Here is a 14,281-nt window from a genome sequence, read left to right as displayed (position 1 = left end):
GCTGTTTCACTGCCATTGAAAGGAATGGGAAGAGGCTGAGGCTCAGCTGCTGTCACCTGAGAGCATGAACCCTGCTGAGTGTTAGAGGCTGAACAGACTTCCAAGTCATAGAGAAGGCTCACACAGAAAACGTGAGTGGTGGGCATAAGGATAGGGGACAACAAAAGCTGCCCTGGCTGAAGGTTTCTCCTGGAAGTGTCTCTTCAAGAGGAGCGTTATGTATGGGAGAAGAGATGGTCCCTGCTGTAAAGGTAATGAACCGAGAGCAGTTGAGCCCTTTCATCTTTTTCACTGAGATTTCTCTTCTGCCTGATAGCAATGTGAGGGGGCAGCCAGGACAGACATTGTTGTCAGTTACTGAGAAAAGAACTTTCATCTTGAGCAAGAAGAGTGTTCAAAGAGGATGGGGGCTGAGGCAGCACCAGTACAGCCTTACAGAGGGTTGACAGGAGTCAGCCAGCAAAGCTGAGCTAAGATCAGACACCGATGACTGCCATCCCTGCTTGCTCACGAGTGTAGTGCCTGTTATTCATACCTATGTGCTCCTTTTCATTGCAAACTTTTTGGGCCTCTTTCTGCAATTGCACAACTTTAAACCTTTTGAAATCATTAATGTTAGATAGTTATCTTTGCCAGGATGGACCTTACAGGCTTTTAAGATGTTGACTGTCAACACTGCATGGGAAGAAGGGTGATGTGGCAGTCTGAAAACGGATGGGCAGAGTGATGGGTTGTTTGTTCTCTCTTCTAATGCTGAGTAGGGATCAGCTTTGGAACATGGAAGATTGAGTCCTTATTTAGCAGATGGCTGAGGATGCCTTTACCAACAGATGCTTACTGTTGCTAAAAGTTGACAGCTTTGTGAGGACACCCAACAAACAGCAATCTACTGGAATCATTAATGTATAATAGATGCTTTCTTAGTTCCCGAGTTTAAAAATGTTTGAATGTAGGAAGATCCTTAGTTAAAAATATACGTGCTGCTTAATTCTTGTGTTTTCTTCTAACCATCTGGCTTAGAGACATGATACTGGGCAAGGTGGAACCCATCCGACCCAGTGTAGCACATTCTTACCATCAGGGTGCTGTGTAGGAGTTATCACGTGTGTTCCAGAGGAAAGCTCTCGGTGAGCTTTGAGAGTGATTGAGAAGACCTTTGTTCTGATAGCTGGTAATTGTATGGAAATGGGGTTAGGGGAATGCTGAAGTTGTTTTTAATGGTCGTTTTCCATCCTGCGTCTTAGACTATTACAGTCTTTTTCTATACGCAGTCATACTGATGTTTGCTGTTTGTTGGTGTAAAGCTCTCTGTGTAAGTAGCATAGGCAGAATCTCATCTCTGTGGGAGTCACGCATACATACGCATCATTAAATTTGCTATGTATTTAGTTTTAATCCTGCTGATGGGGGTCATGTAGAATGTAAATCCTTTCGTCTGGTTGCATAGTAGGAACAGTATTTGTTACAAAAATATTTTTGAGGTTTTTTTTGAGGATGTAAGGAATTTGCACACACACACACACACACACACACAAAATATATGTGAATTCATTCAACATTTACATTCCTAAAAGTCTGCACATGGTCTTGAACGTTGGCACAGAACCCTCAGCCTTTTAGAAAAGCAACGCAAAGCTGAAGTCAGGTGTGACACTGTCACAAAATCAGAGTAATTGAGGCTGGAAGGGACCTTCAGATATCCCCAGTCCAATGTACTGCTCAAAGCTGGGACAGCTGGGAGATCAGATGGGTCACACGGGGCTGCATCCCATTCAGCCCTGAAAGCTTCTAGGAATGGAGACTGCACAGCCTCTCTGGGCAGCCTGCTTTAATACTTGGCTATGAATAGCATGCTTTTTTTCCCCGCGACACATGGTAATTTATACTTTCTCTCACTGATTAAAGGCCTTGGTCAGCATGGATAAGACATCTGGCACCACAGAAAGGTCATCTCTTCTGTCATCATCTAGCTGTAAGATAATAAATTCGGTCTTCCAATGATAATTTTAGATTTGCAAATTAGCAGAAGTCTTATGATCTATCTCTCTTGTGCTCTACTGGAGTCGCTGCTAAGAAGAAAGTAAGCAGCAAAGCTCCCTGAAACGTTTTAAGCCTAAACAGTGGTAAAATGTAATCTACAATGAACGTCACTTTCTGGCTTGTTTCCAAAATAGCGTTTTTGGATCGCTTGCTATATACTGGAAATTATTTGGTAAGGATTGGTTGGCGAACAGATGAATCAAAGTGACATTTCCATTACCAACAGGAGATCTATCTGCGGTCAGAATTCATGGAGAAAGATGCGGGATGGTTGTAAGCCTATTCATTATGTTTAATATTGTCAGAGGAACGAAATAGCTTCTATTATTCATCTCTCTGGGATGGTAATGTATCTGAATATTAATACAAAAATGGGAATCTGATCAAAACCTACTGACCCAGCAAGACATTGATATGTATTTTAATCACTCTCTTTGGGACACTGAAAAGAAAAAAAAAAAAAAGCACTTTTCACAATAAATCTGCAAGAAATCAGGATCATCTGCATTTCTCAGTGGGATACCTGGATACATCGGTGTGTATCCTGTCCTTGTGTCTGAGGTCCTTCAGATCTTGTTTCCCTCCATAGCCCTTCTACCGGTTGGATGTGTGTCAGGCCCCAGTGCAGGTGGTATTTTTCATAGTGAAAAATAATCCCCTGTAGGAATTCATGAACAGAAGAAATGGAAAGAGATCTCCAGAGATGGTTTCACCTTGGGAAGCAGAGATGGTGGGTTCAATGTGAAAGTTACTGAAGTCAGGTTGTACTGGATTGTGCAAAGGGAGGTAGGTATGTAAATGCATAGAGATCACATAAGGAGAGCAGAACGGAGAAGGGATTAATGGTAATGAATGGTGCTGCCCGAGCACTGTGACTCGTATTTCAGGAAAGATGATGCTGATAATGAATATTAAAGAAGCTGACATTCCCTAGAACTAGTTCTGCTATATTTTAAACCATAAACCAGAAGGGCTGTTGGACTTTGCGGAAAGCATTCACATTATGCAGGGGTATTATTATTAACAGAACAAAGGTGTAAGCATGAGGTCATAAAATGTATGATTTAATGACCAAATTTGACTGTAATTATGCATTAGAAATATTCATGAGAAGTCTACAAAGTGAATCAGCAGTGCGTGATCTAACCATGGTAAGCAGCCCTTCAAAACAGTGTCGCAGGAACTTCGCCATTTATCTTCCTTATTCATTGATGCAGATGTAGATGAGGTTTCTACACCTTGGTGATCTCCCGGTGCAGTGCTTATGGAAGAATAGAACTCCTTGGGATTTCCTATTGTGAACCTGATCTACCAGCGGCTCCAGTACAGGTTGGTTCTATAACTGTTTAAATGAAGTTTTACAGCTTACTTTTTGCAGCGTATCTTTTATAACTTAGTTTCTTTTATAAAATACTGTCTGATAGAGCAACTGGACCTGCTGACCTCCAGCAGTCAACCAGAGGCCTAAATTATTCTCTGACTTTGTAAGCAGCGTGGATCAGGAACTTCTCTGTAGCATAAGTTATCTTCTGTAGGATCTGTTCTGCCAACTGAACTCTACTGAGCTATAGCATGATGAATATTAATAGATTGCTTAATTAACTCAATCAATCAGTGCAAATAAAAGATTGCCCAGGGCTGAGAACAGTATTCGTGTCCTCATGGTTCTGACCAGGCTCCTAGAGAAGGACACAGGGGAAGGCAGGCTTTTGGTCTAAGCTGTGTGTGCAGTACTCTCAGGTCCTCAGGTTGCACATAGGGATGAATGCATAACAGAGTGTGCTGCTTAGGTAAGGGTAATACTAATGAATCTCTGAGTCTGGGTATGGCTGGAGAATAGCAAATGTAATGTCTATAGTTAAGAAAGGATAGAAAAATTATTTAGTTCAGTATTGGCACTTCAGACTTGAAAGCATTTACTAAGTGGGGAAAAAACATTGTTACGTAGTTTAATGGAGAAGAGGATGGAACACAACATGGATTTGCAGACTGATTTCTCCTTGTGTGTCTGATTGCCTTCTTCTATCATGCATGAACTGACATAAGGACTTCCTGCACGCTTTTATGTGTTGACTCACCAACTATCTACAGTGGAGACCAGGTTTCTGTGCCTGGGTTTTTTTCCCATGTAACCCAGGATGTTGCTGTGCATAGGAGGTGGTTTGCTACATGGCTCATGTTCCATCCCAGTGTGTATTAAAATGGTGTTTGTTGATTGATTTTTTTTATATGCAAAGTATTTTTAGACCAAAAAAAAAAAAAAAAGGACAAGTACAGTTTTCTAACAAGTAATGTCATTTAATGAATGATATAGTCTAGAAAATAGAAACTACCCAGATGCTGGTTGGTTGGTAGGTCTGTTTGGGGTTAGGGAGGCCCTTGCTTGAGCACACGATGCCTTGTTTCAATTCTTTTGGCAGCATTTGTAGTTGCTGGAAACAAGGAAACATCCACGTATAGAAAGAGACACTAAGGGGGCAATTTTTTTGTCTAAAATATGGTAAGTATGCAGAACGTCTTCCCACCCTGTCTCATCAGGTGATGTGAAGGGCTCAGAGCTCACCAAGGTGTTAGAGATGATTCGTTCCTGGAAGGGATAGACTCAACCAGTTGAATGCACCACAGTCCAGTGCTCAAAAGTCATAAGGGATTTCCCACTTTGCAGAAGGTTTTGTGCACTCTGATGTTATCGCACTTATTTCTAGGTGCTTTTCTGCATGTGTTGTGTCTGTTCCCTCAAGGTCTGGCTGCTAATTCCAGGGAATATGCTTTTCAGAATGTCACAATACACTGTGTACAACTCTGGGTCTATTTTGGGCCTGGGCAGAGGTCTGGTGTTGCTTGCCTGTTCGGTGACCGAGTGCTGCAGCAAGTACACATCACTGAATAGTGCAGTCAGGATTTTGTGTGCAGCTTTGTAAGGATCTTCTTCAGACTGCACCATTGCCTTGAGCTCTGTCAGTGTGTAGCCATTGTAGCGCTTGCTGTCTTCTGCCAGGGGCTGCACAGTCTCACCAATGTGTCTCACTTTCCACTTCAAGCATTTCAGTTCGTCTTTTACATCTTCTAGTTCTTTCTCCATGGCTTGGAATTCCTCTGTGGTTACAAATCTCCTGCCAAGAGAAGTGGTGGACACGGTGTGCAACTGGATGGCTCAGTGGGGTGAAATCAGTCTGACTTGTATGGGGCCAGAGTATGGAACCCGAGGTTTGGGATGGGAGGCACCTGCTATGTCACTGAGTGCCATCTCCAGCCCTTGTTTCTCAGACTTTCTAAGAGCAATGTATTTTCTATGCTACTGCAGGGGCTGCCCAAAGAGATGGGGGAGTCACCATCCCTGGATGGTGTTCCAGTAATGTTGGGATGTGGTCACTGAGCATGGTAGGATGGGCTGGGGTTGGATTTGGTGAGCTGAGAAATCTTTTCCTACCTTAATGTTTCTATGGCTCAGCTGTAATGATGCCACCATCACTGAGCTGTATCATGATGGTTTTGCTTCCTAGGTGGCTGTGAGTAATGTGGGGAGAGATGGTTTCTCATTTGAAAGGAAATGAGGCCATGTTTAAAATGCTCTGTGCAAAGAGCTGAGGGTGACAATCTTCATTCATGTCCAGCCAGCTAAATAAATGAATGGAAAATATGGTCTTTTCACAGGATATAGTAGAAGGGGGGTATAGGGTAATTACAGGAAAACAGGAAAACAAACACTGGAAACATGTAAATATAAAATATATTTAAATTGTTTGATAATCATTTGAGGACTTAAACGTATGTAGTCTGGATACGTACCTTTCATGATCAGGATCTTCCAGATGTGATTGAAACCCCTTTCCTATAGTTCTTAATCCAGTTTTAGAAGAGCCAGGAGATTGGGAACCGTCTTCAGGAGTCGTTGTTGGAGGCCTTGTGCTTTTCCTGGTTGGGGTCAATGTGTAATCTGATGTTGAAGCTTCCAAGCTGTGTGCTATTTGAGGACAGAGGGCATAGAAGGAAGCAGCATTGGTCCCTGGACTGGCTGGAGAGGAGTCCGAGTATTGCTGAGGCTTGGCTGAGCTGGGTGTTAGACTGAGCCTGGGGCTGGCTGGGCAAGATGCTGGAGGAGTCCTTGTACTGAGTTGGCTGGAACATGATATTGCTAAGCTTTTCTTTCTTTGCTCAAATGGTTGAGGGCTTGGTGATTCTCCTGGGGCCAACCTAGAGATGGAAACAATGTCCAGCTGGGCTTGATCCTGAACGTGGAGATCTGGCAAGTTGGTTCTGATGAAAGTGAAGAGCTGCTTGATATGTTGCTAGAGGAGCTTGACATAGCAAATGGGGGTATTTTCTGAGCATTATGGTCACTCCTGTTCCTCTGTGTGCTAGTGACATTCAGAGCTGGGTGTTGTGAAGCCCTGAGGAAAGACAAAAACCACACTTTTTCATCTGGACAGGGCTAATAGCTTTGAGCAATTTCAGTTCTGTTTTAAGACAGTCTTAGATCTATTTCCCATAGCCACATTTTCCCATAGCCTGATTTGCTTCTCATCTCAGTATAAAACTCTTTGTTTCTGATAACCAAGAGTTTTGTGAGTGTTTAAGAATAAGGCACGTAAATTCAGGACCAGTTCCTCCTGGGTGCCAGCTAAGCTATCGTCAGCTATCATCAGAGTAATCACTGGCACATCAGTGTTCTCAGGTGCTTTCAAAGAGGTCTGGATTTTTCTACACTGCTCCACTTGTTTTCTGAGGGGGTTGAGAAAGACGCCTCTGAAGATCTCCCAACTTTGGAGTTAATACTTTCATGCTTTATTCAGCTCTAAAGGGATCTACAGCTGAAATATGATATACACAGCAACTGTGACAATGCTGTGAGTTCAAAGGATAATTCCAGTCATTTTACAGAATAGACTCCAGGACAGGTTTTTTGAATGTGTTGACTCATGGCTTTGATTCAGGTCACTGACTCTTTACTTTCTTCACTACGAAACCCCGTGATCAGAAAATACGTGTAAGAAACTTATTCTGAAAATAGCAGAAGTTGTTTTAAGCTGACTGAGATACGTGCTGCAGCTTCCTTTGTTGTGTATTTGTCCTCAAATATGGTGTAAAACTGTCTGAACATGGAATGAACAGCAACCTTTGCCTACACATTATGAGAAATACAACATGCACTGTAGTTGAAATGCTGTTTGGGCACCTATATGGCCCGAAATACTTCATCTCATCTTTAGCAGTGTTGGATGGGGCTGGTTGGACTTTATGGGTCCCTTCCAACTTGGGATATTCTTTGATTTTTATCTTTGTTCTTTTTTTCTTCTGCTTTTTGTTCTTTTTTTCTTTTAAGTCCTGCATTAACTGCAGGTGGTGGCCCATTTATGGGAAGATAATATTTAAGCAGAAAACAAGTTTTGCAACTAATATCATGGGTATTTCTACAAGAAGCTATAGCTCCTTTTGCTGGAGCACTGCAGGAAAGAGCAAGTATTATAAACTATCCCTTATTTTTACTTTGATATCCTTCAACTTCTCCTGGCCACAGTGCTGAACAGGGGGACTGAATTTGCATTTATCATCGTGCTGATCACGGAAACAGAATCACGGCTTGGGAAGAAATCTGAAGCTTGTTGTAGCAAAATGTCAGTCTGAATTTTGGCAGAGGCAAATGAGGACAGAACTGAGAGCTCTAACTTGGGAGCTTCCTAGTGGACATGGGTTTGTCTAAAGACAGGAGTGAAATTCCCTTTGCTTTCAGCACAGCAAGCCCAAATCATAGATCTGTAACCATAGTGCTTTATCAGAGGGGAATTTTTTTTCATGTAGTGAATCACTATGAACTGAATACATTACAGGAACAATTGCAGGACTCGGAGCTGAAATCAATGCTGACATGAAATAGGAGGGTGATTGCAGCTGTCATGTGCCTCCACAAGGATAATCCTTGACTCAACTTTGAGCAACATTTCAAACGCATCAAGCCCTTGTTGTCTGCCTTTTCCCAGCCCTGTGCTGCTCAGCATATCAAGCATGTTCCCTGTTGTTAAAGTGACCTTGCCTGCCGTCTGTGCCTTGCCCTCTCCAGCTGAGCTTGTGCAATGTACTTCTTGCAGCACTGAATTTGGAGATGTACTAAAGTTTCCTGTGAACCCAGCACTGTCTTCCTTCTGTGGCTCTCGCAACTAAGGAAAAGCAACAGATTCTAGTGAATCGTTTCTATCATATTTTCAATGTAGAGTTCTGGTGGCCTTATTTGAGTAGGAAAGAAATGACAGTTTGCTGTATGGTGAAGCTGGTTGTGCAAAGCTTACGGCAAATAGCTGGGGTGGGAGGATGGTGGAAGAGCTGTGGGGTGGACCCTGGGACCATGCCTGCAGGGTGGTGGTAGGAGAACAAACAGCTTTTTTCAAGGCTTTCTATCAGTCAAGTGACCCTCTTAAAATGCCCACACTGACAAAACAGTAACAGGATTGTGTGTGTGTATATATATATATGTATTGTTTTTAAATGCCAATTTCATTTTGAACAGGCTTTCAGTTTTCTACAAGCAAAGGTGCTGTTCTGGACCCTGGGTTAATCTGCCTCGAATAACAACCAAGGCTTTCAATCACAAGCAGTGAGCAGTAAAATGGAAAATATCCTCCCTCCTGCTAAGCTTGTGGCTTTTCTGAGCTACCTGACTCCTCTCCAGATCTGGCAGCATACAGACCCCTCCTTGTCCTCCATGTCCATCTCTCCTGCCTCTTCCTATTCCATGTCCTACCTCTGCTCTCTGTACCTCACCTACCTTCCCTGCAGTCCCCGAGCAGCAGGCTTGTTTGTTTTAATGCCCAGTGATTTGGGGGAAGGCTGAAGGAGAGAGTGGAAGTAGAGCGAGCACAGAGATGTCAGAAGTCAGGTATAGGTGATGCCTGGAGTGTGATAACAGCGAGCATTTTTTTGGTGCAAACAACAAAATATTCTGATGTGAAACTATCTTTTTTTTTGTATAGCGACTGTGCATCTGACAGGGAAAGTTGAGACTTGGAAGGTCAAAACAGGCAACTGAGAGTGTATAGACATTTGCAGTAGGAAGAGTAAGCTTGTTATGAACAAGACATGACTGGGGATGCTTAGATGAGTAAGTGCCAGCGCTGAATGTTTGCAGAGGAAGCAGATCTGGGAGAGGATACCAGCTTACAGATGAACTCCCCAACATTTCCTAGCCCAGCTCTGGAAAAGTTAAACCCTGTTAAAGGAAAGCTATAGTGTTGTGCTGGACATTACGTGGTTTAATGTGTAGTTCTCAAGACTGACTATTGCACTACCCTGATCAAGGCTCTTCAGAGCTTCTGAGAAATAAACAGCTGATGGCCACTTTTCCAAAGTTCTAGCCCCACCAGCAGGGCAGCCTCAGCTCCTGCCACAGCCTGGGCTGCTAGAAGCACTTTGTGCTACTGCACAGCTCGTGGGCTCCTCTTAGCCCTTAATATTCTCTTCTGAAGTCTCCTGTCCAGTGGCTGTTTGCCTTCTGCCACTGCTCAGCCTTGTCCTTTCGATGTTTTATGTATATGCTCTAGTGTTTTGCTCTACAATGGCACTCAGTAAAAGCCCTTATCTCTCAAGAAGGACCAGATGTTCTGTTTTGTCATCCTGTAAGGACAGGAGAAAGAATGGGATCTGAGAATGTGTGAATGTTCTTAATATGCTGTTTGGTCCAAATAAGTACAGCCTTGGAGCACTTCTAAGTGAGGCCAGCTGGCAAGGGAATACCAAGGGAACAGCAGGAAATAACTCCTGGTTCTACCCCTTTCTGTTCTACTGGGGCAGGACAACCTTTGTGTGAAGGTTGTGACACTGGAGATGTTGTCTCATTGCTGCCTGTCTGTCTATCGGTGGAAATTACGATGCTTGCTTATCTCAAGGTGGTTGCAAGCCTCATCACTGATGCCTTTGCTGCAATGTTGCATGGTACTTCTTATGCAGCTAATATAATGAGCTTGACTGGATATCTGCAACTCATTAGTAACCAGAAGGATGCACTTTGGGGAGGAAAAAAAGAAAAAGCATTGCTGCTAATCAAAGGAAGGAGCGAGTCTGAAGATTATCCTGAAATATCACTCAGAAACAGGGAACTGGGATGTTCTGGGGAAATACTTGAGGGTAAGGTAGAAGGAGGAAAGAAAGGGAACTTTTAGTGGCTTGGGAATGATGTTGGATCTACTCCTATATTAGCAGAGTGTGATGACTGACAGAAAACAAAAGAGTTTCTGACTGGATTTCACATCTATCAACCTTTCTATCTGGGTTTTGCTCTGTTCTGTGTCTCTTTTAACTGAAATGCTGTAATGATCTTTACAAATAAGAGCACAGCATTGTCTGGTTAACTGGTTATTTTTCTTTTAGCATTGTGTATAATGCTGCCTTTCAAGTATTAAGCAATAGCAGCAGCAGTAAATGTAATTTTTCATGTTTGCTTTGAGTAGTAATTGGCTGTAGTTCAGGACACTGGCATGATCACATTGAGTGAAGCACAACAGATGATTGGGGTGCCTGACATCTCACATGCATTTTGCTTTTAGAGAGCTGTCAGTACACCTACTGAGGTAGCTGTGTGTCCTGTAATAGAAGCACTGGGTCAGGACTGGGCATAGAACCAGTTGGTTCTATTCCCTTTGGAACACCTAACGAGATAAAGGCTTGTTATTTGTTCTTTATAAAAATCAAAACGGAAAACAAAACCAACCCATCTTTGGACAGTCTTCTTAATGAAATAAGCATGTTTGAGCACTACTTTGTAGCTTGGTAGGTAATTTTCTTAAGAAATATGACTCATTAATTTCATGCCAATGGACTTTTTCAGTCCAGAAATGAAGGATGTGGGTCTGTGTATGGGGAGGTTTACAACTGTCATGATATCTTAAGGAGCAAGAGTTAGCAACTGTGCTGATGGCAAAACAAGCTTGAGAGAGCGCCTGTATGGGGAACACCCGGGGAGCTGTTCCAGCAGGTCTGATACAAAGCAGCACCATCAATTAACGAGGGTTGTGAACACCTAGCTTCTGTATGTGGGTGAGATGTGCATCTCAGGAGCAGCAAAATGCCACGAGGTTTCCAATTTTTATTGGTGCAGAGTTAATCTTAGAGCTCTGCTAAGCAAGTCACTTCCCCAACTCTCCCTTCTGCTGTATGAAGAATCACTTGCTTTCTTTGTAAGGAAATTGATGGAGACACAGCACATCTTTCCTTGGGGGGTAAAGGCAAAATATAATATTCAGAGGAGGACAGAAATCATCCACCAATATTGCTCCCTGCATTGAACCACTGATTCCTGGAGCTTAAGGTAAGATGCTGGATAAAAGCATAACAATCTTTGGAATAAAGATTAATAGAAGTGCAAAAGGAAAAAGAAATAGGCATTTATTATACTAGTGTTATTGTCTATCAAAGCTGCTTTCAATCACTTTTATATTCAATAGCATGCATCATCATGAATTTGTGATAAATATAGATGAAAAAGGATAGTGATAATGAAAGCTATACAGGTGTAAATTATAGCATATTTTTAAACTGCTATGAAATCACAGCTTCTTGAGACAGCATAAAATTACAGGGTATAGATACATCTTAAACTGAATCCTTGGGGATTTTGTTCTGTTCACATACTAGTTGATTATTGTTTGGGCAGCACTGTCTGGTGAAGTTACGAACCTCTGTTTACAGAGCCTTCCTACTCCAAACCTTGTTCTCAACCCCAAGAAACCAGGTGTGGGGACAGTACAAGCCATTGTGCATTGGGTGTATCCAGAGCCATGGTCACTTACTATTTGGGGAGCAGCTATGGAGGCACTGTAACCTCAGGTCCCCAGCCTCAGCCCTCTCCTCCTCAGTCCTGGAAAAGAGAATATAGAAGTAGCACCTTTAACAGAAACAAAAGCTGCTCCCAAATGTACAGAAGTGGAAGGATTAGAAGGGTCAAAATAAGGGGGCAACATACCTGGGCTCCCCCATCTAAAGCCAGCCAGGCCCACTATGGAGATTGTAATGGTCTCAGGAAGGACTCAGTTTCATTGGCTTTGCACCTTTCTGGGGAAAGCTTATGTAAAGAGGCCATGGGGAATAGAAACGAGGGGCTCAGGGCTGCTTCTGTGCCATTCTTTTACTTTTTAGGATGCACCTAAGGGTCAGGGGCTAACAGCATTGTGTGTGTGTGTTGGAAGTGGATAGGTTGCTAGTGCTACACCATTTAAATGCTAGTGTGGGTAATTTTCCAGAGGGAACAGCTCTGCAGGTAAACCTTTCTGTGCTGCAGAATGAAGCGCAGTGTAAATCTAAGGCAGAGCATTACACTTATCCTTGTGTGCTAATCAAAGGTGAATAGCTAGATTTGAAATTCTTACTGATGTTCATAGGAAAAGATACTGACAGTGTAAGAGGGAGGTGCTGTAGGTCAGTAGCTTAAAACTTGCTGACATATGTAGGCAGCCCAGTTAGAAATCAGAGCAGGAGATGAGCATATCTTTGGACAGCGTTTTTATGCGAGTACAATGAAGTCAGAGAAAGAAAGGTCTGATTAAAGTGCATGAAAGAAATGAACAAAAAGGAAAAAATAGCACCTATAAATGATGACTGGACGAGTTCTGATTCTCAGAGTGAGGAGCAGTTCTGATTTATTACTTCTGCAGTAGCAGTTTTGGTTCTGACATCTGTTTCAAACTACTCCTAATATTCCAGAACTGCATTTTCTAGCCCTGCAGAGATGAAATTTCTGCACTGGAATCAGTGTCTGTTTGTGCTCAGCTCAAGTTAGAATGTCACCAGCAGCATCTGTCTGAAGTTTCATTGGTTTTGCAGATCAGAATAAGGGCTCAGATAGCAAGAAAAAATACTGTGAGACCAGCTCAGTGCCACAGATGGTGTTGATGGACAGCTGCAAGTTGGCACATCCAGTGCTATGAATGAATTAAATGTGGAAGGCTGAACCTTCCAGGTTTACTTGATAAATTTGTATGTTGGCTCTGGTCAGTAGTAAGTGAAATTTACAGTGCTTCACAGGAGCAGAAGGTTGGGTGTCTGACTGGGGCCCTTTTGCCACTCCATGAAGAACCCACTTGAATCCCCTATCCTTCACCCTAAATTCCAGTTCTCCCATACTCTCACCTAAAAGCATCTATTGTTCCCTTGCCTCTAATCTTCCTCCATTGGAGCTTTAAAGATCTGTGTTGTGTTGATCATAGCTGAGGTCGATCAGGTGTCAGGGCCACGAGCCACATGTTGATGTGTCTTATCCCATGTGTGCATGCTTCTTGAGTTAGGGGCTCTCAAGGGAACATCGCAGCTCTTTCATCTCATGTGTTGCTGGTGATTCTTATGTTAGTGTTTAAGGGAGTCCTTTTGAGAAGGTGATGCAGTTACATGTGGTAAAAATCAAATGCAATACAGTGATGCTGTTAACTTTTGTAATACAGATTTCATATCTGGGAGCAGGGGCCTATAAACATATGTTCCAACAAATCATCATGGAATTACAACATTGGGTTGGAAGGGACCCCAAGATTAAATGGGGATAACTCTTGTTTTGTTCCTGTCTCCCAAATGATGAATTGTAGCTGTGGAGACTAAAGTTAAAGTCTTAACTTTAATGGAAAAATAATTTACTCTTAGCAAACTGCCCATTGCACTGAGTCAGTTCAATGTGGGGGCTAGCTGTGTGTGTACGGTGGGTGCTGAATATGAACTGAGGCAGAGAAACATGCGAGGAAGAGGGGAATGATATGCACAAATGGAAGGGAGAAGGACTGGAGGGCTTTATTTATAAGGTTCGAAAAGGAACATGGAGATGCAGGAGTAGGAGGGAAGGAAAAATATGCCTGGATATATGCCCAGGAAGGAAGGGAGAATCTAAGTTAATTTCTACTTATGCAAAGGAAGATCAAAGCTAAAGGAAGTCACGTCCTTGCTGGAGCCGCTGGCACTTCCCTGGTGACATAAAGAATCCAGAAACACTGTGCTGCTAATTGGTGCTGCAGCACTGCTGCATTCACAGTACACCTTGGTCACAGTGCAGGCGCTGACTGACAGTGCTCTAGCATTTAGATAACAAACAAATGCCTGTATTGCTGCCCAGCTCTAGATCTCTGGGATGATTCCATGGTAATGCTGTCTCTGGACTTCTTGTTACGTATTCAGATACAACAGTTGTAATGCAAAAAAAAAAACAAACCAAACAAACATCGTAATCATGAAGCACATTAGTTGACAGGAAATAGGAGCTCAAGTATCAACAACT

At 42.7% G+C, this 14,281-nt stretch overlaps 1 protein-coding gene across 1 annotated transcript in view; it reads right to left on the bottom strand.

The window, feature by feature from the left end:
* Positions 1–4,317: 4,317 nt before the first annotated feature.
* Positions 4,318–14,281, bottom strand: part of GSG1L (GSG1 like) — a 49,228-nt gene continuing 39,264 nt past the window's right edge. Inside the window, 3 exon segments of the mRNA XM_015877310.3 lie at positions 4,318–5,153; positions 5,830–6,277; positions 6,280–6,431. Of these exon segments, the coding sequence (XP_015732796.2) occupies positions 4,742–5,153; positions 5,830–6,277; positions 6,280–6,431 (1,012 nt within the window). The 3' untranslated portion in view covers positions 4,318–4,741.

This window comes from Coturnix japonica, chromosome 13 (genome assembly GCF_054131305.1).
Source record: "Coturnix japonica strain WE chromosome 13, WE-NBRP24, whole genome shotgun sequence".
Taxonomy (NCBI): domain Eukaryota; kingdom Metazoa; phylum Chordata; class Aves; order Galliformes; family Phasianidae; genus Coturnix; species Coturnix japonica.
The sequence above is the reverse complement of the archived record's forward strand: the minus strand, read 5'-3'. Positions and strand labels throughout refer to the sequence as shown.